At 38.0% G+C, this 24501-nt stretch overlaps 1 protein-coding gene across 8 annotated transcripts in view; it reads right to left on the reverse strand.

The window, feature by feature from the left end:
• Positions 1-24501, reverse strand: part of LOC106649017 (LIM domain-binding protein 2-like) — an 88960-nt gene that overhangs the window by 42768 nt on the left and 21691 nt on the right. For 3 of the 8 annotated variants that reach the window (XM_023458549.1, XM_023458550.1, XM_023458547.1), the window contains exon 1: positions 3956-5702. The exons of 3 other annotated variants lie outside the window; for them this stretch is intronic. In XM_023458549.1, the coding sequence (XP_023314317.1) occupies positions 3956-4824 (869 nt within the window). In that variant the 5' untranslated portion in view covers positions 4825-5702. Of the gene's footprint in view, positions 1-3955; positions 5704-24501 lie in introns of those variants that run through there. 2 more of the 8 variants (XM_023458548.1, XM_014366283.2) reach the window with 2 other exon arrangements.

The following is a 24501-nucleotide window of genomic DNA, read 5'->3' on the forward strand; positions in this document are numbered from 1 at the left end:
GCATTGTTCATTCCCGCGGCAACGTCTCTCTATGCGCACTCAGCCATCCGATGACTTGCTCGTGTCGTCGGATACACGTCAATGTTAATGATGCCTTCGATCGGGCGAACACGTGCTTCTTGTAAACAAGACACTCGACCGTGAATTTCGGCCACTTGATCGAAAAAGCATTTGAACTTTGACACGAGAAGCGCTAAAAGAGCACCAGGCAAAGTGTCTCTTTAGCCGATAGTCAATAAAACTGGTGAATTGTTTCAAACGTCAGAGTACAAAGCTAATGCGCCGCTGTATAATTAGCTCGTTCAACGCACCGAGTTCAAGAGCCAGACCCTGATAATTAAACGAACTTTTTTTATTCAATGGCCTACTCAATTTTTCATTTTTTTTCACCAGGGCTCATTTGAAATCTTTGTAGATGGGCAAAAGTATAAGCTGAATACTCATACCGATACCGGTTCATGGCTCAATTAAGAGCCAATCACTCGAAACGAGCTTTTTTGAAGCACGGGCTCTTCTTTAGGTCGAGCTATAACAATTTGATTAAATGAAATTAATAAGTTTGATTATTGCTACTAATTGCTGATTGAAACAGAAAAGCGTACTTTTGCCAAAAGTCTGGATTTAATTTCCTTATTACAGGCATATTCTGGGCGTACGCGCATCTGTGCAAAAGGAATTTGTAAATTTCACACGTCCTTTTGAGAGAAAGTTTGGCAACCGTTCTGCGTTATGTGTGAGTAGAGGGTAGATCCATTTGGTCAGAGAGTTCAAAGTTTCAAACTAAATTGTACATAGTAATGCACTTGAATTGTGTTTTGTGTTTTGAGAATTGCTAATTTTACTCTGTATACCATCGTTATACAATAGAACTTTTACACAAGCAAATTGTGTTTTAAATAATAAAGAATCTTTCGATTAAAAATACTGTAATTCGTACGAGTTAGAGGTATATTAAGTGAAAACATCTTTTGTATGCACTGGATAATCAAATTTGTCTCGTGATAAAATTAAAAGTTACACGAGCTGTTGAAGTTAAATTAAAGAACAAAATGCGGCCGACTTTTTGACACGATTTGTACAAAGAAACTTAGAAAGTAAAAAAATGCGAAACAATAATCATTCGTTTTACACTAGCACTAATTCTCATAGCAGAACACGATCACTTTTGTATGTTTTGCGTTTGATTTGTAACATATCTCAATTTACCTACCCTTCAACTTTGCATTGTTTACTCGTGGCAAAAAGCCTCTCCATCGTCAAAGTCAACAAACGAGCTACCCTTTACACACGTGAACTGGCAAAAAAAGCGTCTCGTGTACAGGCGCGCACGTATGCATAATGCATTAGACCAGTCAATAACCTCTCGTTGCGGTTATCCAATCGATAATTATCAAGTATCGTCGATTACTTAACACAATTTATAGTAGTACTGTTGCTGTTTTTGTCTTTTAAGCCGGGTTAAATTGTATGCGACAGCGTAAGTATTATACTCGAAAAAACATTTTCATTTAATTGAACGACCTCAACGTAATCAAAACTATTCTCTGGTGTTAAGCATTCATTAATTGCATTTTATATTCTTATTCTTTGCATATTATTTTATTATTTATTTAATTACTTCAAAATGAAACTTTGTAATAGAATAGTCAATAAAGATACCTTGCAAGGAGCCTGAATGATATAATTGTACAGATACGTCATTTGGCAAAAAGGACTCTCTGTATCCTTACAGAAAAAGTTGATGATAAGAAAAGAAAAACAGCAAATTATTAGAAGTGTTAGTAGTATCGTACATGAATAAAATATTTTCAGAAATGTGTAAATTGCAAAATGATTCAATTGAACAAGTTTATAAATACTTAAATTTATTACTTGTACGCAAAGCGATGGTTTTTTTGTGAACCGATTAATTTACAAAAATATTGAAGTATCGAAAAAAGTCTCAATGCGAACTATTGCATTGAAGAAACGCTCAAGAGCAGGAAGCTTAGAAGGTGCTGTCGGCATTCGACACCTGCTTTTTCACCTACAATCTATTAAGCGAAGCACCTGTGAGAATGTATTCAACGTACACGCACATAAACCCACTTGGCGTTTCAAAATGACAGTGAAGTAGTGTGCTGTTGTTTTTCTTCGGTCGGGTTAAAGAATCGTTCAATGCAAAAATGCGATGACTTCTCGAGCAATAGAATTCATGCTTTTGATTATTGCAAAAAGTGTAAGAAGCATCACGTACACCTGACGCTCTTTCATAAGATTGGTATATGTGCGTGCGACGAGCAGAATGACCTCGTACATATATACGGCGTATATACGTGGATTATAATCGACCGCTGCTGTCGAGCTCTAGCGTTGCGCAAAATTTTGAAGCGCGTGCGCTGTGATTATCGACATGCGATCGAGCTCCGCGAGGCTAGTTCGATCGGTTCATGTGTATACACATACACATATATGCACACTCACTCACGTACACGATCGGTCGGAGGAGGAGCAAAAACAGCAAAAAATAACTCGTGTGCGCGACGAAAGCCTGTATATGTGTATTTACAACGGAGCAAGAGAGAAAGAGACCAGGCGTGCTTGCATACGTATGTAATGGACACACATACGCAGTCGCTGGTATGTGTGCATGCACGATATGAACTATAACTACCATTTCCAGCATACATGGATTTTTGTGTGTCGGCTTATAAGAGCGTGCAATTTTCTATAATTTTTTATTTTTCTGCTTTATCGCGGCCTGTATGAAAATAATGATGTTGTGAACACAACTTCTAGTGGTTTATATCTAGATAAGAGATGTGTAGCCGGAAAAAATCAAAGGAACGATGACACATTTTTAGAATCGCTCCTGTAAAATATGGCCAATGAAATATCATCGGATTGGCGATTAAACAAGCAGCGATTAGACTTGGACCGCTTTCAAGGATACTACTATGCATTGGAAAGTATCTATAGGTAAATTTAATATATATTAAAAACTCCCTGGATAGACCATAGCGGCTTTCTTTGTATGGTGCTAAATTTACAAACCAAACGGTTATGAAAAACAACTTCTTTGCTTTAAAAAATACAAGGATTATTATAAAATTCGACCAAAAAGCAGACAAATAGTGGAGATGCAGAGTTGCTGTAGAAGTAAATACCCTCCGTCCTCGATACAACTAAACTCGAGCAGACTGACCTGCTGAAAATTTTAACAGAAGAATTTATCGAGATTCGAAACTAATGTTTACCCGATAGTTCGTGCCTGTGTGTGCGCAGTCGAAAGAAGCTAGAGCGTGCTCGCGATAACGGATTCTCAGGCGGTACTGTTAGCAGACTAAACAAATAGGAAAAAAGACTAACACAGTCATAGGTGAGCCCGGTGACATCTACTCCACACATTGGAACTGCATTTTCATACAGAGAATGCGCTTCATTAATTCTGCATATATAGAATAATGCAAAATAATATATAGAAAATCGTTGCTTTTAGTTTCGAAGACAAATTTCGTTGTAAAATTTTTTAGCTTAAGCTTAGCTGTAGCTTCACTTTGCGTCATATAGAATTACTTATCGTAATATTTTATTAAAAATTTCTTAGTTTTGTAACATATTCAGATTTCAAGTGATAATAATTAACGGATTTAAGCGTGCTTGATGCAATACGATTCAAAAAGTTTCGCAGGCACAATGTCAACAAGTTGAGAAATTTATTTTGCTCCTTTTATGCTTTTTAACAGATTTCTTTAACAGTGTTTATCAATTAAGCTCATTTTGTTTCTAAAACTATAACTTATTTTATTCGTAATTTTTGATGGAGAAAAAACAGAATCTTTGTTTTGATATATTGCACATGATAAATTCACAAAACAAATACGATCGATATGTTATTTATCGCATTTGTAATAATTTATTTTACTTTTAATTACAAACCAACTTAGCACTTCAAATAAAGTTTAAACATTATTACCTCATGTATTGTGATCCAAAAGGAGGACAATAGAATGGATCATTGTGCATGTGCGGTTGTCCAGGCATGGCTCCTGGCCCTTGAGGATGAGGTGCATGAGCACCCATCGGATTTACAGGTCCTCCAGGGCCACACATTCCTGGTCCACCTTGGGGTGGCATTCCAGGACCCGGGCCCATCATTGGTCCTGGTCCCATATGTGGACCTGGATGATGCGGTGAACCCATCATTGGACCAGGCCCCGGATGATGTGGGTGTGGTGAAGGACCACTGCCGGTCATATGGGGATGTGCCGGATGCGGCGAACTGCTCATCATCCCATGTGACATCGGATGTGGACTAGGTGATGCTCCATTAAGATGGGGCCCGGGAACGCTACCGGGTTGGTGAGGGGTTGCAGGTCCCCCGTGTGTAGGAGTCGTAGCTGGTTGTGGAGGTGGTAAATTTGGTGGTCCTTGAGGTCCTCCACCCATCGGCGGTAAAGGACCATTAGCCATATTATTAAGCTGCCCGAGCGAGGCAGCCGCGGAAGCCATAGCTTGAAGGGGGTTGGGTGCGTTATTAACAGGCCCACCGGGGCCAGGTTGACCAACTGGACCAGGACCTTGAGCTCCCGATGAAATTCCGGGCGGTTGCTGTACTCCGCCAACGGAACCAGGCATCGAGACGTTCGGTCCTGGGCCACCGGGACCTAGTCCCAACGTGGTTGATAAAGGTGGCGAGCCAGTCGATGCAGGTCCACCGAGGCCGCAACGGCCTCCCGGCCCGACAGGACCCCCTGGACCCCCGCCGACAACGCTGTTAGGCGCAACCGGCACACCGCCGTGCAGCAGTCCTCCTGAAGGGCGCTGCGCCACCCGCACCGGCATCACACCCCCCTCCACCGCGCCACCCGTCTCGCCAAACACGAGGCTTGAGCCGTACACACTTCCGCCTTGGCTCGCGCCTCCGCTGCAGGACAGGGTTGAAAGAATTTCGGTGGCCGGGGTGGCACTGAGGCCCTCAATCAAAGTCTCTATTTGTGGCCGCAGCAGCGGCCGATGTCCTCCGGAGACGCTAGGTCGAACACTCGTCGACCTACGATACACCCACTCTCCACCGCTTTCCTGCTTATTTTAACACTACTGTTGCACTAGTGTATTTTTGTGATCACTTGACTTGCTCGAGTTGCTCAAACTAATTTCAGGGTGGACTATAGTACGTCACACTATGTATACAAAACATCTGTCACCGGTCAACTGACGATCATTGCACTTTTTAAAAGTTAAACTTTTATGACAAAACACACTTTTAGTTTAACACTACACTTTTAGCTTGATTTGACTAAACTTAATTCACTCCTTGTTTATCACTCATCCAAATCACTGTTAATTCACATGATGCGCGTAGAATTTGTATAACAATATATATAAACGAATCAAATCACTGCGGAGATATTGTTGACAATCTTCGCTTGCAATGCAGCAAAGAAACACACGTGACAGTCACGTCGCTACTACACAACATCGAAGGTGCTGTCATTTTTTCACATGATGCATCAACACTTTAATGCCTATGACATAATTAGTAACAATTCAGACAGTTCGCTTTGAAAGAGTGCGAGCCACGAACTGGAAAAATATCAATGAACTTTTACCGAACTTTATGAGAAGTAATGAATATAATAACAGTTATTAAACTATGCAAAAATTATCACTACTATATAGCGTAATAAACAACAAAAATATAAAACCCGGTGAAAAAGCTTACGAGACTGAAATCTTTAAAGCTAAAGCGACGCGCGAACGTACCACTATACCATCGACGGTCGCAATACAACTAAAGGAGCCGCACACCACACGTCAGCTAAAGCACTCACACCACGGCGGTGGAGTTGTTGCTGTGGGGGCGCTAGCGTCACCGGGCAAGGCATAGCGTTTGCTGAAAAGAGACGGCAAATAAACGAGAGAGATAGAGACAGTGAGAGAGATGATTGCGTGTGTGTGCGTAATCATGTACAGACTCCGTATTCGCACACACTGCTGCGCAGCACGAAAGCGAGACAGAGCTACACGCCGGCGCATTGTAGTGAACGTAGAGGGACTCCAAAATATGTATATAGCCCAGGGGAAAGGGGGATATTGTCATGACGCCGCAGTGCCTCCGCCAAGGAAATACGAAGCAGTGCGCCTGCTGAAAGAGACGCAAGAGAGCAGGAGAAAAGAGAGGGGGCGAGCAGTAGAGCAGCATCGCACACGGCGCGCGGCGCTATATACTTCGAGTGTAAGGGGACGACATCGGTGATAGGCACGTGAAGCGACGACGACGACGACAACGACAGCAGCACCAGCAGCACCAGCCACCGCTACGTATACGTATAATACGCTATGGTATCGTGTATACACCTCGGGATGTCAGCTGAAGCTCGCTCGCTGCTAAGGAGGAAACTGGGAGGCGGCGTCGACGACGTCTGAGCAAAGTTAGCGCGTGCCACTATGAGGCTGCGAGCTGTTTATACTTATGTTTATATCTTATACTTCATAGGAACTCTACGTTCTTCTGTTATGTTATAAACAAACCCCGTCACTTTTTTGCATCACTATAGAACTAAATAATCAAGATGATCGGTTTTTCAATTAGATTTATTCAAATAAATTTTGAGTTAATTCATATCTCGACAAGAGCAAAAATTTTTTTTTAGCTACGACCTTATAACTATATACTTGTAAAATAAAATACTGAAATTCAAAAACTCAATTTACTAAAAATTTATCTAGCTGTTGATGTACAACATGGAACTATTATAATTTCTTATAATCGAGAATACTATATCTTATATTTTGAGATAATTTTTTCAAATGATAATGTTTAGTTAAAAGGAAAAATATATAAAAAAATGTTTTAAAATTGTTCAAGGAAAACATTGATTTTTTCAGAATTTTTCTTCATTGTTTTTGAGTTATCAAAAAAAATTGTCTCTGAAAATTCTAAAAAAAACTTAAATTAAATTTAAAACATTCTCTGAACAATTTTAAAACATTATTATTTTAATAAATTTTTCTGAAAAAACTCATTTAGTTTAAATAAAAATAGTAAGCTTTAAAAATAAATTTTCCATTCCAGACGATTTTGTTGAACAAAAAATTTTTTTATTAAAATAATCTTAGTTGCGTCAAGATTAGACTTTGAATGCATGATCTGCATGCATTTTGACCATTCAAAAAATTACAATAAGAAATTTAAAAATGGGATAGAAAAACCAATTTGAATGTCAAGAAATGTTTTGTGGTCAAGTTTTTAATTTGCGTTATGAATAGTTTTTTTAACTGAATCAGTGGAAGTAGCACCCTCAAAAACATAAGATATGGTAATTTTTTTTAAGTTTTCTCATTTCGTTTGAGAAATGGTATTAGCTCAAAGTTGCATATCAAAATAGCCTTCATTAATGATATAATTAACAAAAATTATCTTCGTGCTTTGATGTGATTTATGTGAAAAAAAAACAAAACAAAAAAAAACAATAATAGAGCCAATGATAAGATCTGTGTTGATTTTTCCTACGATCTTATTTCACCATCCAAATACATCTTTTATACACTTGTATGATTAGTGCCAATTTAATACATCTTCAACCATAATTTATGATGAAGAAGTACCAGTTGTTGGTTTACACTTGAATTGAAAGTCGACAAATCCAATCATGATTGAAATGTAGAAGCGTCAAAGCTTATAAATGTATCTCTTTAATACCAATTAAAATCGATGAAACGTCATGACCACGCGACTCTAATAAATATTCTTGACCTTATTATACAATCTGGGGAAAAGGGAAAGTAGAAAAATTAGACAGGTAAACCAAGTTGGCGAAATAGTAACGGTTTTTTAATTTCAGACACTGATGAAAGGAATCGAAAAAATTTTGTTGCAGGTGCTTAGTGTACAAGCTTGTGCACACGAGAAGTTGGGAAAATTCTTCATATGTTCAATTTTAAAAAATGTTAAAAAAAACGATGAATCCGTCATAAATGACTTTCTCTCATGAAACATCAGTAACAACACGAATCAAAAGGTAACTTTTAAAACATTGTGAGTCGCAGAAATAATACAACCGCGTAAGACTTCTAAAACAGAGGCATCAAGACAAATTCTTTGAGTTACTCAATATTATCAACAATAATTTTTTTTTAAATAAAAATTTATTTAATAAAAATAATTTTTAGTAAATTATTCGTGTTTTTAATTTGTTGTATCTTTGCCAAAAGTGAAAAAATATATTACTTTGAGATATATCAAATTTTGACATTCAACTATTTTAATAAATACGCAGACGACAATACATCGTTCATAGAAAAACACTGGAGGTTTCCATTGTCGTAGCGAGTGCACGTAAGAGTCTTCTACGAGATTGAGTTCGGCGCCAAATTATTCGCGCTACTGCTGCTACTGCAACTGCGCAGCTTCGCTAAGGGGATGTTACTCACTATACGAATGAAATTCCCGAAACGCGCGCTGGTTTAGGTGAACCGAAAATGGTAGCTCAGCGACACCAAAACTTTGTCGAAATAAACCCAAGTATTCTTAGTCCATTAATCTGACTTCAGTAGCGACACACAGCTTCTCAATACTGTATATGAGTACCGATCGAGATCTTTGTTTTGTACAATAGTGTGACCAATTTCAGGGCGTTAAACGATTGGTCTTTTACGCACATATTCGTTAAGAACAGATATTCGTACTTAAACATCTCTGAAGTAATCTGAAGTAATGCAACACTTAAACTTGAAACATGCTACTTTATTGTTGCGGCAATTTATCTTTGCTCTGGTTTACAAAATATACCCAATCAAAATATGAAGAAATGACATGATCTAACTAATCAGGTAAAAAAAGGAAAGGTAAAAAATTAAAAATTAACAGGGATTTTTACTGAATCTAATAATCAACGTTTTATTCTATTTATTTTTAAATTTATATCAAAATTAATATAAAACAACATGAATAAACTTTTATCTGAGTAAAACTATCAGCGAACTAATGAATGAAGTCGTAAATTCAAATTTTTGCAAAAATTATTTTCATTCCATGGAAAAAAATCAAATACGAGGCAACGAAGTACCTATTTTTTCACGAAAAAAAATTATACGGTCCATAACACGGAAAAACATTATTCTCTAGAACTTATATTCAGTTATATTAACTCTAAGTTTGAACCCTCATAAGTGCCAACGTTCTTATTAAGTTACAATGATGAACTACGTAAATGAACGTAGATGCTCGTCACGGGTGTCTATTCATGAAAATAATTTATTAATTATTTATTAAATATTTATTATAGCACAAATTTACTTAGATAATTTCCTTCCATAATTAAATAAAAAGCACATGCATTTATTTGAACGTCGCGAATTTAAAAACTCGCTATTTGCGGTTTTGATTTTTGAAGGAACATAAAATGTTGACATTTGTTTACATTTTATATTCGTTTATGAATTGTTGGGCTTAAACAGTAACTTTTTTGTTCATGTTTTCATTCGTTTTAAAGTGTAAATCTTTGCAACATGGTTCCGATTGAGAAGAAGCCTTTCAAAATAAAAAAAGGAATAATAATAAAATAAAGTATAATCAATCGTTTAAAAATTGCAAATCTCTATTTTATTGAAGGAAAAGTCGTTTCGATGTAAACGAATCAAAAATTCGATCTATAAGAAATAATAAAACAAAAATACGTGCGAGTGATACGCAACTTGATCAACATGTGAAGGTGAATAAAATCATTCGGATCTTCTGATTAGCAGACATCGAAGAAATTGAAATTTTGCATGTTTGTAAGGTAAGAAGAAAATTCAGTTTCATTCAAGGATATTAAAGAGGTAATGAGTAATACACTTCCAACTAAAATTAAAAATGCAACTGTTGATGAACTTTAAGAAACTTCAAGGAACTTATACCGCAGGAAAACATTGCATGAATTATAAACAAACATCCATTGATCAGGCTATAGAAGATGATCCTATGGTGACGATTAGTTTGAATTTCAAAAATGAGTGTGAAAAAGTACTTGCACCCCATAAAGAGTTGTATAAAGACGCTTGTAAACGTCAAAAATAATCACTACTTACAAATTATTTTTCGTAAATAAATTGAAAATGTAATTAATGCCATTAAAAATTAATATTTTAGCTTGAATATTAAAATTTTTTTGGATCATGTATACGCGATTCCTTAAATCCCACAAGAGCAATGTTTCCGTATTCATGATTTTCGCATTCACGGCATTTTTTTGTTACGCATTAACCGCGAATAACGAGGTTCGCCTTTGAAGTTCTTGATCGTCGAACTATCGACAATAGGGTATTGAATTGAAAAATAACACTACTTAACGAGATCAATTGCTAATTTAATGAATTTTTAACGTGATAAAATAGTAATTTTCGATACAAGTGCCATAAGTAACACTTTTTGGCACGGCGTAGTTTAGGGCCCGAGCGCAGCGAGGGTCCTAATAGCTGGGCCGAAAAGTGTCCCCTATGGCCCGAGTATCGAACAACGTTTTATAGTACTGTGCAAAGTTCACATTTATGCCCCCTTTTCCGATGCATAAGTCGCACTTTCTGGTAGCGCGAAGTGAGGTTAGCGCACGAGCGTATGCAAGTGTGATGCGAACGCAGCGGTGCCAGAATGTGCGACTTATGCCACCGAAAAGCGTGCCATAGATGTGAACTTATGCCACGCAGTGCTATAAAATATTTTTCAATTATTTTTATAAGAAAATAAAACATGATTGACGATGATCAAATTATATTAATACTCAATTTTTTAGGAATAAATTGATATGAAGAATGTTAACCAACCTGTGAAGTATACTAATGAATTTCTCAAATTTGAACAGTTTTTATTGCTTACCTGGAACAAACAAAAGAACATAATATTCATGAGATGTATAGAAATATGTTTTAGTTAACATAAGTCGCCCTTTCTGTCACCGCGTCGTTCTTATCACACTCGCTACGCTCGTGCACCAACCTCACTCTGCGGTACCAGAATGTGCGACTTATAACTCGGAAAAGGAGGCATAAATGTGAACTTAGCACAGTGCTATAAAATCGAGTATGATACTCGAGCCATAGCGAACATATTCTGACGCGGCTATTAGGACCCGAGCGTAGCGAAACTACTCCGAGCCAGAAAGTGTTACTAGAATACTAGTATCATAATGTACTAGTGTGCTACACCTGTCCAGCTTTTTGCGCATAGTGCGTACAAAAATGTGTTATAGCACTGTGTGGCAGAAGTTTCCATTTATGGCACGCTTTTCGGTGGCATAAGTCGCACATTCTGGCACCGCTGCGTTCGCATCACACTCGCATACGCTCCTGCGCTAACCTCACTTCGCGTTACTAGAAAGTGCGACTCATGACTCGGAAAAGGGGGCATAAATGTGAACTAAGCAAAGTGCTATAAAATGTTGTACGATGTTACTTATGACACTTGTATCGTAAAGTACTATTATCAGGTAAATGAGATGAGATGTGTATAAATAATATAAGTTCTTATAATATTGTTATGTATTTGTTTCTTTTAAAATTCACCTTATCATTGGATACATGATAAGGATAAAACATCAACTATGGAAATTTTGTAGACCAACTCTTATAGTTTTGTAGCCTACTAAGTCAAAAGTCAAGCGAGTTAAAACGTAACATCTTTCTGATGTATTGACGTGCTTCGACGACGGCATGGTGGTAACACTGACGAATATGACGAGAGAATAGGCATTTGCGTATATACGTATATAAACGTATATATAAGTACTTGCATATCAAGCTCCCCTTGCAGCGGATAGCAGTGACTGCAACACGAACAAATCTACGTACGGGGAATGAACTCTGATGTATGTGTATTAAAGTCAGTTCGATATGCATGCATATTTGTAGAATTACCATCTTTCATTTTAAGACGACTTGCGAATAGTTTTTTAATACATTTACGCATATGTATAAGCGTACTTGAACTTCTTATACGAATAAGATACCCGTACAACAGCAGCAACCTATCATTATAATTTGTCGACCTCCATGCACCCTAATCTTTTCGGAACTCTGATCCCTCTCTTTTTTCTTGTTTTTTTTTTTTTTTTATGCAGCGTTAACTATGTATATATGTATGTGTGTGCATTGGGTACATATATCTACGCGCGATGATGACAACGATGATGTGGAGACAAGGCATATAAGACGACAACGCGAAGTGCAGCGACTGCTCATGGTTTGTACGCAGAGCTTTCGAAAATGACGTTGAGAGCCACTGCTGCTGCTACTGCTGCATCTGCTGCTGCTGCTACTACTACAACTACTACTACTATGACTACTACTATTGCTGCTACTGCTATACTGCTACTATTACCGACCCTGCCTCTGCTGCGCTCGACCGGGCGGCTGAGTAGGGGTGTGGGAGAGACGAGCTATAGCGAGAGAGAGAGAGAGAGAGAGAAAGCTTGGGGGAGGAGTTGGTGGGTGCCAGGGTAGGTTTTGATCAATATCTCGCCCCCACCCTCCCGTAATCTCTACCTCTCTCTCGTTTGCTCTCGACTTCGTAGCTACTACGCAACCTGCGCTTGCGATGCCATATACAGTATGAATGTGTACGTATATACATGTAGATACGCACACAGTGCGACTCGACCACCCACGCGTTCTACTCACTGAAAGAGAAAAAGAGCGAGCTAGAGGGTGAGTCAGAACAACCACCACTGCTGCCTCCACCACCATCCTTCGCTATATAGACGCCTCTACACGTATATATAAAGAGTATGTGTATACGTATATGAACGTAGCGAACCAGCGGCATGAATAACCAGGGCCCGTGTGCACCGTGTACACGCGCGATGCGGCCGAGTTGTGATGATGGAAGACAAGTTGGATTGAATTCGTCCCTTGTATTGCTCCTACTTTTGTTGCTGCTGCTGCTGACGAGCTGTTGCTTCTTTTTTGTCGTTTTCATTTATAAGGTGTTTCAACCCATACAGATTGTGTGTTGGCCGGATACTTTGAAGAGACAGCGCGACCGACGCCAGAAATTAATGAAACACGACAAGCTGGACATTTTCGTGTATGCCAGAAAGCATCTCGCTTACATAGAAATATTTTAGGGTCAATTAAGAGATTATAATTTTTCAATTATTTCTCACTGAGCTTTGATAATCAGACTCATATTCTAAACATTTTTATAAACCATACCATACTGATGTAAACAAACATAGCATTCCGCTTTTGCAGTTTTACATAACATTGTGACTGTAATAATTAACTCAATTATGGTCGATTTGAGCAGAGAAATAGCATAAAGTATAGGTAGCTACATTAGAGTTTGCAACATTCAGATCGAATTATGATTGATTAGAAACTCTAAGGGCTTATAACATTATTAATAGAGTCTGAATCTAAAAATATGTAATACTCAAAGTTTCAATCATAAATAGCGTGAAAAGATCGACCAGATGTCCAACTCATCCTCATATTTTACGAGGGCTTCAAAAGTGAAGTTTGCATCTCAAAAGAAGAGACCGGCAGCTCGAAGTAAAATGAAGTATACCTCGATTACGCAACAATTAGCTCACTCTGTAGCTTTCGAAATGCATATCACTGTACATAACTCTTAGGCGCGATCTTAAATGGGACTTCGAGCTTTCTGCAGCTGCAAGTTCGGCCAACGATAGTAGCGACTGACAGTAGGGAAAGAGAGAGGATACATAATTAAAAAAGTTTCCTCGACGTATGTATAGCAATAGCAGAAAAGTTTGTTTGTCGAGAATACTCTCTAAACTTTGCTCTTGTTTATTGAGTATATCCACAAACGCATGTACACGTAGATAGAAACGCACACGTGCATCAGTCGAGGCCGCAGAAAGTAGCGGTTACCAGAGTACAGAGTACCTAAAGCTAGTGTTATGGACAAAAGAGTAAATTCCAATTTGGACTTTTCATGTTCGTATACGATTCTCAGCTTTTCTGTCTATTCTCTTTCTCTCTTCTTTTTCGGTACATAAAAGAACAGACATTACAAGCCCAAGAGAACATAAGAAAGGAGGAAGAAAGAGAGTAAGTGAGCTTCAAGAAGGAGACAGGACAATGCCCTTGGGACACTCGTCGATTTCGTCACTCCTTTCGTACCAGCTAAGTGAGCTTAGCAAAACTCGGTAACGTTATGTCTATCTTTGATCCTTTTTTTTTCTTTACATCTGTTGCACTTTATTGTAATGAGCATTCATTGACCTACGAGAATTTGTCTCGCCATTCAAACATAAAAGTTTATATTTCATGCGAGTTTTATAGTTTATGCAAAAATATCAATATTTATTTATATATTTATTGAAAAAGTTTCCAAAATTGCAGTTAAAAAAATGCAGCTGAAACACAAATTCGTTATCAAAGGAGCCTCCACTGGTAAATACGTAGAATTCACGGTACAAGTTACCGACATATCAAAATTGCTAGTCATTTCCATGTTTGATCTACAGACATTACATGCCCTGGAGCAATTTTCATGAAATTTAACTAAAAAATACAGACTTCAACCAGAAACTGTTTATAAAGAAATTATGAAACTAGATATAATTTAACCACGTCAATTAAAAGTCATCCACGCGTTCAAATAAAAAATAATATATATTTTGTGAAAATTTATACATAATTCATAAGAAATTTCTCATGGAAAAATCAAATTCAATGTTCAAAAAGTTGATAACAATAACTTCAAACGGTCTATATACAAACCTGAAACAATAATTTCACGTGAACTCTTGCTATTTAAAAACTAAAATTAAGAAAAACCATCGCGTAACCATCGCCTGATTACATTCCAACAATGCCAAAGTCACACTCAAGATCCAAAAAAATAGAGACAGTCTCGATTTAAAAGTGTTAATCGTTAGAGAAATCATCGACGTGATCTATATGTTAGTTGGTAAAGGTCGCGCCAAGCTGGCTTCTCTCTTCACATCTCTCTCTCTCTCTCTCTCTCTCTCTCTCTCTGGATCAGTCGCAAACGACGGCCTATACATGCCGGTGTTGCTGCTACTCAGGATTCCAGTTCTCTCTTCTCCTCTCCCTCTCGCAGCGCGGCGCGCGCGCCCAACCCCACCCACTAGCGGCTCAAAAACCTGTTCTCCGTTCTCTCACCCGCCTGCCCCCTTCTCACCATCCAGGATCGCTCGTTCTCCGTCTTTCCCATACCTATATATACATGTATATATATATTCGCTCTTATGTATATATATATCTAACTCGCGCTATCCTCTTCTCAGCCGACCAGTGAGTCTCTTTTTTTTTGCTCTTTTTTTACTCTTTTGCACTAAAGTGGGAGAGAGCGAGCGAGAGAGAGAAAGAGAGAGAGAGAGAAAGCAAAAAAAAAACACGAGAAGTCGAATGGTGAGAGAAGAAGAGAGATAGAGAGTTGAGAAAAATAAAGAAATAAGAGAGAAAATAGTGAGAGCAAGAGAGAGAGGAGGACGTGCACGCGTTCCCATTGTTTGCCGCGTGTGTCTCTCCTTCTGGAGCTCCCTTGCTCCGCGCGCACCTCATCTTTTTTTGCTTTTACTTTTCTTTCTCTCTTTCTCTCTCTCGTCTGCTCGCAAAACCTTCCCTCCCTTCTCGTCCTCCTCCTAGTCTTCATACTCCTTTTCCTCTTCAGCCCCCGCGTACTGCACCAGCAAACGCTCTCTCTACCTTACAGATTTCTTTTTTTTCTTTTCGTTTTTTTTCCTCCGTACTCTATTTCGTACCTTTTAAAAATGCATGTATATTAACGTTATGCTACATAAGCCTGGATCTGTAAGCTAGTTTATTTTTTTTAATATTTATTTCTACATAAAAATATCACGAGCAAAAGATTGAAATTTCGATATTTTATAATATAAAATATTATTTAATTTATAATTTAAAAAATTGGTTCAGTACTATCAGTTATAAATTTATTTGTAACCAGTCTGTCAGTTAATTTTATAAAATTTATGAAAAACAAATGGTTAGATTAAAATTCACAGAATTTTTATAATCAGAAATAAATTTATCATAGCAGAATAACCAATTTACGATTAAAATTATAGGAAAAGTGAGACAAATAAAACGTTGGATGTCAGAAGCATAAATAAAAATGATCATTTTAAATGAAGATCAGAAGTTTATAGACAGAACAAAAATGTGAATCGCCGAAGGCTGTTTGATTTTGCGAAGCTCAGACAATGCGTACTGCAGCATGTATGCTTGTGTGCTCTCGCTTATGCGCGAGCGACTGAAGACGAGAAAGACGAACGACGATGACTGGCCATGAACTGGTTACAGACAGATTTCTACTTTCACATGACAGAAAACTTGACCCGTGTGTGTAGCGTCAATTTTCGACTGCTGCACGCTCAGTTACATGTTTATGTGTGTGGCAAACTTTCATTTTGTTTTTTTAATTTTCATTCTGACAGTAATTTCTCTCGGTGGTTGATAAGAAAGAATGAAAATAATATGCCAAAATTTTTGTAATTATTTTCGTAAAATAAAAAAAAGAAGTTGAAATAAAGAAAAAAAGGTAGAGTTTCACCTTCAAATAAAAAAAAATTGACAGGTTCGACTCGCGATTAGCTCGTGTTCTGAGTTGTCAATGGCTGACCGAGAAACATGTAAATTTCAAATCGTTATAAATCATGCCGATAAAGCTGTGCAATTCTGTGGCAGAAAATCTCAACGCGTCAACGGAATACTATACGACCAGGTGAACCATTGCTCTACGCATGTATGTGCGTGTGCAGTTGTGCAGCACGCGTCGTCATACCGATTTGTAAATGTCACAAAAAAGAACCGCTGCTACATTCCAACCTTGTCAATGCTTAAGCATTCGTTCGCGCTCTACTCGTCATTCTCGTCAACGTCAAGGCGGGAGTAGTAGCCAACAGCGAGCAACGCAGGACACTTTCATCTCTCTATCTCTCTCTCCCCATACATGTATGTATAGGATATATATATATATATATATATATATATATATATATGATTGTGTGTGTGTGTGTGCAAGTAAATGCATGTGTGTGCACTGTGTAGTTTGTGTACAGTTTTGTATGTATACATATACAGTATACACACCGGCGCCAAGCGCGCACGCGCGCTAAAATTCCATGCGATCCGCGTGTAGCCCGGGGTTGCCGGGGTGCAAGTCCAGCTGTAAAAAAAAGGGAACTCGTCGAGAGAAAAAAAGAGATGAATATAGCATAGAAAAGGGAAGGGAGAAAAGTTGGGGAAAAACGAAAAAGGTAATCAGAAGAGCGCGCGCGAGAAAGAGAGAGACAGAGAAAAAGAGAAGAGGAGAAGTTAAAAAAGAGAAAAAAAATTAGATAGAGAGGAGGTAACGAAAGAGGAACAAGGAGACGAGATCAGAAGGGAGAGGGTGTTTTGCATCAGGTTATAGAAATGATCAGCAAAGCAGGCCTATAAGTCGGCAAATCATTGCAGGCCTATATTTTCAGTCATGGCTTTCAGTGTTAATTTTGCATGGGTATGTTCTTCAAACATTTGTCGTTTACGATACTTTATTAAAATTAACTCAAATGTTTAAATGAAAACTATTCCATATTTGTTTCATATAAATGATTAGTAGATTTGCGAGAAAAAGATGTGTAGCACTGAAACATCATTTTATATCTTCAATTTAAATCAAAGAATTGCAATTGTATGAAAATATATACATACAACAATTACATATGAAAATTTCCAATATTCCTTACAGTCAAATATGAAATCGATGAATACAAAAGCGAACGTTTCTGTGCTTGCAGAAGTAAAAAAGAAAAGAAAAACACACTCTAGTTCAGTTTTCCGGATGGCTCCTTTTCTCTGAAAAATACGACAGTAGCGCGCGGCATACACGTGGAATCCCGCTGGCAAAGCGTTATACCCAGGAATTGCAAGCTCGCAAAATGCTACGGTGCCAGAGCTGAAAATTTCTCTTTATATACGGGGAAAAGCCTCGTTGCTGCCGGAGCAAGCGCCAGTGAAAATGTGCTATGCTAGCAGGATAACGCCGTACGCGATGCGTAAGCTCGCCTTCGCTCGTATAACCGTACTAAAAACTAATGACGTATATTTGCACAATAGGCATTTACAGTGGAGAATTATGAAAAATTAAACGGGGCATAATACAATCAAGATCGATTATTTCAACTTTGCAAAATATTCACAAAAATAGCAGAAAAACGAGGAAAATTGATAGCTATTCAGAGAACAGCAGCTGCGATGAAAAAGTAGCGGTGAGTCGTGATCATGTAAAAAATACCTAAAAACGCTGCAGACCCAATGAAAATATTTTGCCTACGTCCAAATGGCGTTTCTTTGGCTCTGGTTAAGTTGGTAAATGCGTTTTTATCGAATAATCACAAAATAATCGGACGAGCGAGGCATAGTTTAATTGCCTATAGCCATCAACATGTATTCAGAAGGTCCTAACTTTCTTGTCTAATAGTTAAAAATAAAGGCATCAAAACTAAAGTGGGAAAGAAGGGAAGCTTTGTTGCATTTGAATTTTTAAAATAACCGTGTGCTTTTATTTAAATTTATTCGAGAAATAGAACACGAATTCGTAACACCAGGGATACCAAACGAAACGCTTTACGTCCACATCCAATTTATAAAGCTTTGTGAGTTACATTTATGAGTTTGACTATATTTTTAATAAATATGCGCTTCGTTTTCTCTCACAAAGGATTTCATTTCGAAATAATCAGGATTTCGTATATTTGGGTCTCATAGATGTATATTTATTTGAAGGCGGAAACCACATAAATTACATTGAGTTAAGTGTGTCCTATGACTACTACGCGTCGTCTTTCTCTTTCTGTATTACTATCATCGAAGGAAAAACATGGGTAGTCGGCAAATTGGCGCCAGGAGTTAGATTTTCACCCTACACTAGCTTGCCCCCACCCGTAAATATACGGGACATAACCATCTATATAGTTCTAGTCGTCGACTTCGTTTCTTGTTCTTTCGGCCTCTCTCATTAGATTTTTTTTCTTTCCACTCGAATGCGTTCTTAGACCTAGATAATATATGTCTGACTTGCTACATCCAACGTTTTCGTTCGGCTCAGAGATGATAGTTTGTTTTAGCTTAAAAGCATAGTTTCGAGCCAAAATTATCAAAAGAGAAACATCAAAATCACATTCACAATTTGAATTAAAATTGAGCTGTAATATCAAGACATTTTCAATTAAAGAGTTACATGAACTTTTTTATTTCTACCTAAAACTTCAAGGCTAGCCTTTTTTTAAAAAGTTTGTTTTGAATAAAAAGTTGTACAGAAAAACTTGTAAAAAGGTGCATTACCTTACCGCTATCCTAACTTTGGAAACAAACTGTCTCTTCTTTTTGTCAACTTTATACTTTCTTGAAAAGTTTCTACATATACGTGTAGTTATATTCCAAGATATTCAGATAACTTACAATTGAAGCTCTAGCGCGAGAATCGCGTTAATCTAAATTTTTTTTCTTTTCGATCGAACTTTTTTGTAATTAGACTTCAATTACTTTTGTATATCTATTTTGCATTTTGAAAACGGTACTATTATATTATTCTTCTAATTTATTTTTCGTTATTTTTTTGTTCCTTCTTTTCGGAAAGAAGGAGCGAGAAAAATAGCGAGCCTGCAGCAACGCACCACCTCCCTTAACGGTGGATTGAATTTTTCCCCGTCGCAGCATCAGTAGCAGTATCTCTTGGTCCTCTTTCATCCGGGCCAAACTTTACTCCAGCATCTCACTCTCTCCTTCTAGCAATCGTCCTCTGATGCTTATATATATCCGGCGACAAGAGTTTTCCAGTCGCGAGCCGGTGTTGCCCATGACAACCGTTACCTTTTTCTGCTTCCGACCGCGATGAAATTGTCATTTTCTAGAAACTGAGAGGGTAGAAAAAGGGGAAAAAGAACAAGAAGACAGGGCGCGGGAAAATAGACGATGTAGAAGAGAAAATGAGAGAACTGGAGGGAAAAAGGGAGATAGAGGCAGAAAGAGAGAGTTGCACATGACCTGCAGAGAGAAGGTTTAGAAAGTTTTCAAGATTAGAGCTTTTTCTACAAAGAAAAGTTGCAGTGTATTTATATCAGGTGATTGATTCGACGAGAAGTTGTTGATTAGAATTGTTACTATTTTGAGAAATTTTCCAACAAAGCGAGGTAAATCTAATAAAATGCAAACTTGAAAGCATCAAGTTTGTAACGTTAATTCAAGTTGGAAGTCATCATGTTCATGATTTTATATGCTGTAAAAACAGATAACAAATGATTTTGTACGCAACTATCGATGTAACAAAAAATTATTTTCTGTGTAACCATAACTACAAAGAGTTTATAAATAAGTATTCAAAATGCGCGTATTTTTTGTATTAATGATAGAATGAGAAACCGATTGTCTAATAATTTTATTTGTTTTTGGTATCGCTTCTGAATAAGGGGACAAAAAACGTCTGTGATTATGTGTTCGTGAGATATCATGTCAGCTATGAGCCAGATTCAATAACAATTCATCATATTGTAGATCGCATCAATAAACAGAGCAATTGCGACCAAACCTCCATTTTGCCCTGAAAAAAGATCAGCTGCAGCGCCCAGTATCAATGATGCGATAAAAAGGGGCAAATGGACAATCAATCAGATGGCCACGAAAATCGTATCAATCAGTTAAAGATACGGAAAGTCGCCACCTTAGCTCTACTTTTTTTAAGTTCGAGTCGAATTGTCAATGCTAACTTGCTTGCATTGAGAGAAGAATTGAGAAGAGAAATAGAGAGAGAGAGAGAGAGAGAGAGAGAGCTATAAAGACAGAGAAAAGTTCATACGGCGATCGAGAGAAGCGGAGAGAGACAAAACGAAGGCAAACAAGCGAGCGCATTCCTTTGGTACATAAGGCCTACGCGAACACAAGAAGGAGGAGCAGAAACAAACGAACGCGATACATCTACGGTGGTGGCGGCTGCGGCAGTAGTCTTGGATGAACCGCAACAACGAGTCCAACTGGGTCCAAAAAGTATACGTATGAGAGGCTGCCAGCTGCAACGGCGGCATAGCCCAAGGGTTGCTAGCAACAGGCGACTCCCGCACGCACTTAGACTCTCCGTCCTTTGCGTTGCTTTTCATCTTATTTTTCTGCTCCTTCGACAGTACATCTACCGCGAGAAAATGGACGAAGATAGCACGCTAAATTAACAAATCTATGGTGACGACTCGCATTTGGTTTAGGCAAAAAAGATACAAAACTGAAGTTCTTCGCGTTGCAATTAACGCAGTTACTGATGGTCGCTAAAATTTGTTTCACCGAATAATATTTAATGAACTAGATTTTCAGACCAGTTCAATTGTTTTGAGGGGAGTTATTCGCCAATTTTTCTCTTATGTTATTTTTATAATATAAAGCGCAGTTTTGAGACAATCTACCTTTATTACATAAAAATTACACTTTTGAGCTCTCCAAAATTTGAAAAAAATTTGCAGGATACGCCTCTGCATCTAAACATAGCTTATTTTTGCTATTTCAGCATTTTGACACAGTCTGCAAGGTTCAGATCAGAGTTTTGTAATTTTTATGTAATAAAGGTAGATTGTCTCAAAACTGCACTTTTATTATAAAAAAAACGTATGGGAAATTTTTTTTTTTTAATTTCCCTTATTTGCGTAAAACGATGTTGAAAAGTTTTTTACGATTCCAGCGTAAAAATAGTCGCGTGCTACATGTAAGCATCAAATATCCTAATAAATAATTTATCTACATAAAGCTTTCGTATCCTTCAAGTAAATAAGAGCTTTTATCAAGTTTTGGCTCACTGATTCCCCAGCTATTTATAGATTCAATGTAAACATGAAATTTAAAAAAAGGACTTTGAGCGATCAGTTAATTTTTGTATCGCATGTCTCTTTCGCACTAAAACAACAGCTTGTGATTAAATCGAGCTGACACTTTATAAATGCCTATGCATTCGTGACAACGAATAATTCTTAATTACCTAACGGCTTGATAAACTAAGCAAAGAACAGCGAGAAAAACATTGCACATCGTAAAATCAGCATTTAAGAATTCAACAATTGAAACGCAATCACATCATCAGCTGTTCGCAACTATCTAGCATATCCAAAGCAGAGCTTTTTGCATGCCTATGTACAGCTATATTTGCGTATTTGAACCTCATCCACGTAGAGCCAATCGAGTAGCACCACAAACACGCACAGGCAGACGCACATTCGATAGGATGCACGTCCTGTGCTGTACTGCGCACACGTAAGCGAGCGGGGAGTCGAAACCGCGAAATTCATGCCGATGCGATTCCGAAATTCCTGCAACAGTTTGTGTCCCTGGGAGCTGTGCGTACACGCGTGTTTGTGTGCGCGCGTACGCAATGGTAAACGCGAGGGTGGATACTGAGTATACGTATATCTGTATTTACGGTGTGACGGTGTACAGCTCGATCGACGCAAAGGCAGACGGGTAAAACTTTGAATCGATTCGTCACGCATTGCCGTTCGCGCCAGAATATGCATATAACATGTGCACGTCGAAGAGTTGAATTTCTGATAAAGTTCGAAAGATGCTCCCAAGTTGGATGGTGCAGTTCGCAACAGATCAACATAACGGTCAGTTGCCGTCGAAATAATGTAATACCATTTTCAAATTCATCTGAGCTTGTAAATGAACTTGACGACTTGTATTAAGAGTCATGAAAACAAAGCGCTGCATCTGGAAGATCGCCAATGTGTAAAATATACGAGCCTTTCGCTTACTTGGCCAATTGGCAAAGATAATGATCGTGAAGATAATTGCTACTTTTATCAAAAACTATTCGCTTGGCGTAAATTTTTCACCTATTGAACAAGCGAAAAATGAAAATAACTAGCTCCTGTGCGCCCCAGATTATTAAAGAATTAATCAAGAGCCATTTTTATGACAATCTTTCATCGATGAGCTCGAGTGCAACATTTCTCGTATTTCAGTTATGTAACCATCGTCAATACCATGAGGTCACTTGATGCACATAAGTTATGTGAAATATCCTACCTTTGAAACAAAAACTGAAATGCAGCAAATTTTCAAAAATTAAAAATAGCCGAAAAATTGGTCTGCGTTCAGGTTGAAAATATTCTTTTTCACAATAAAAATTTTTGTAAAATAAACCTTTTCGGTCATAAAATACTTCCAGTTCGTAGAAGAATGAAAAAAGTAAAAATTTCACTGTCGAACGAAAACGTTAATGTCCAAATGAACAACGTTATATATTTGTTTACATTTGTAAAACAATATTGTTACATTCAAATTTTATAAAAAGAGATGAATTTCTATTCAAAAAAGCTTTCATAGAAATTAAAATATACTCGAATGTATTTCGAGCATAAATCAAACTTTGCCGCATTTATAATATGTATGGGCACACAAGACGGGAAAATCATACACGTGTGCGCATGTATCTGCGTACATGTATGCGTATGGGTTGCACATAAATTCCACACGACTACTTTGAGAATGTAGTGAGTAGCGCAACTTTTCACAAGTCATTGGATGAGCTCCTATGGATATGTCCATATGTATATATATTCATATGTATATTATACCTATATACAGTGTACAAACTTTCAGGACACGTTAAATAAATCTGGCGTGTAAATACACGATTCTATAGGGTTTATTTACGATAAACTTGGAGTTTGCGGTGCTAACTGTATGAGAGTGAGACAGAGAGAGAGAGAGAGAGAGAGAGAGAGAGAGAGAGAGAGAGAGAGAGAGAAAGGTGCACGGCTACGCAACAGATCTTCTTATTCACGAACTCAATCCTTTATGGTTCGATAGAGTTATATTATTTTTTTAGACCATCATAAACTCATGAACACATCTCTATAAAAAATCAAATAAGAAAAAGACGAAAGATGTAATGTGGAAAGTAGTAGACATCATGAATGACACGGGCCACGGTGTATCGTAGTCGATTGTCACCTCTCAAAAAATAGGAACAAGCAGGTCGAAGCAGATGTCAAAAAGAATGTCAGTCAGGCGATGAGAACCACTGGATTCTGCTGCTCGAACAAGTGCAACTACGTTGGATATGTACACGCGGCAGTTTGGTAGCGCGTGGGCGTGTGTGTATACGAGTACCTTGATACGAGTACGCTTTGTGCCTTGCTCCTTCTCTGCGCGCGCGACGATGCATATTATACGTGTACACACGCAGTGCGCGTTAAGGTCGACGTGCGCAACTGCGTTCCAGGCTACGACTCGATGCATCGCGCGCGTTGTGAGCTGCTGCTGCTACTCCTACTGAAAGCCTCCTCGGTGTCCCTCTCGCTCCCATCTCGCCGCTCTTTCTCCGCTTTCGCAAGCGCGTACGACTTTTCCACGCACTATTCCAATTTGCATAATGAACTTGCTTATTATACATCCTTTTGCTATACATTCACGCGCACACGGATGAACGTATGACGTATGAATATTTTTCCAACAAGCTCTGGATTATGCAATTGTATTTGCTCGTCTACGAGTACTTTTTACAGGTCC

Source organism: Trichogramma pretiosum, unplaced genomic scaffold (genome assembly GCF_000599845.2).
Source record: "Trichogramma pretiosum strain Unisexual culture from Peru unplaced genomic scaffold, Tpre_2.0 scaffold33, whole genome shotgun sequence".
Taxonomy (NCBI): Eukaryota; Metazoa; Arthropoda; class Insecta; order Hymenoptera; family Trichogrammatidae; genus Trichogramma; species Trichogramma pretiosum.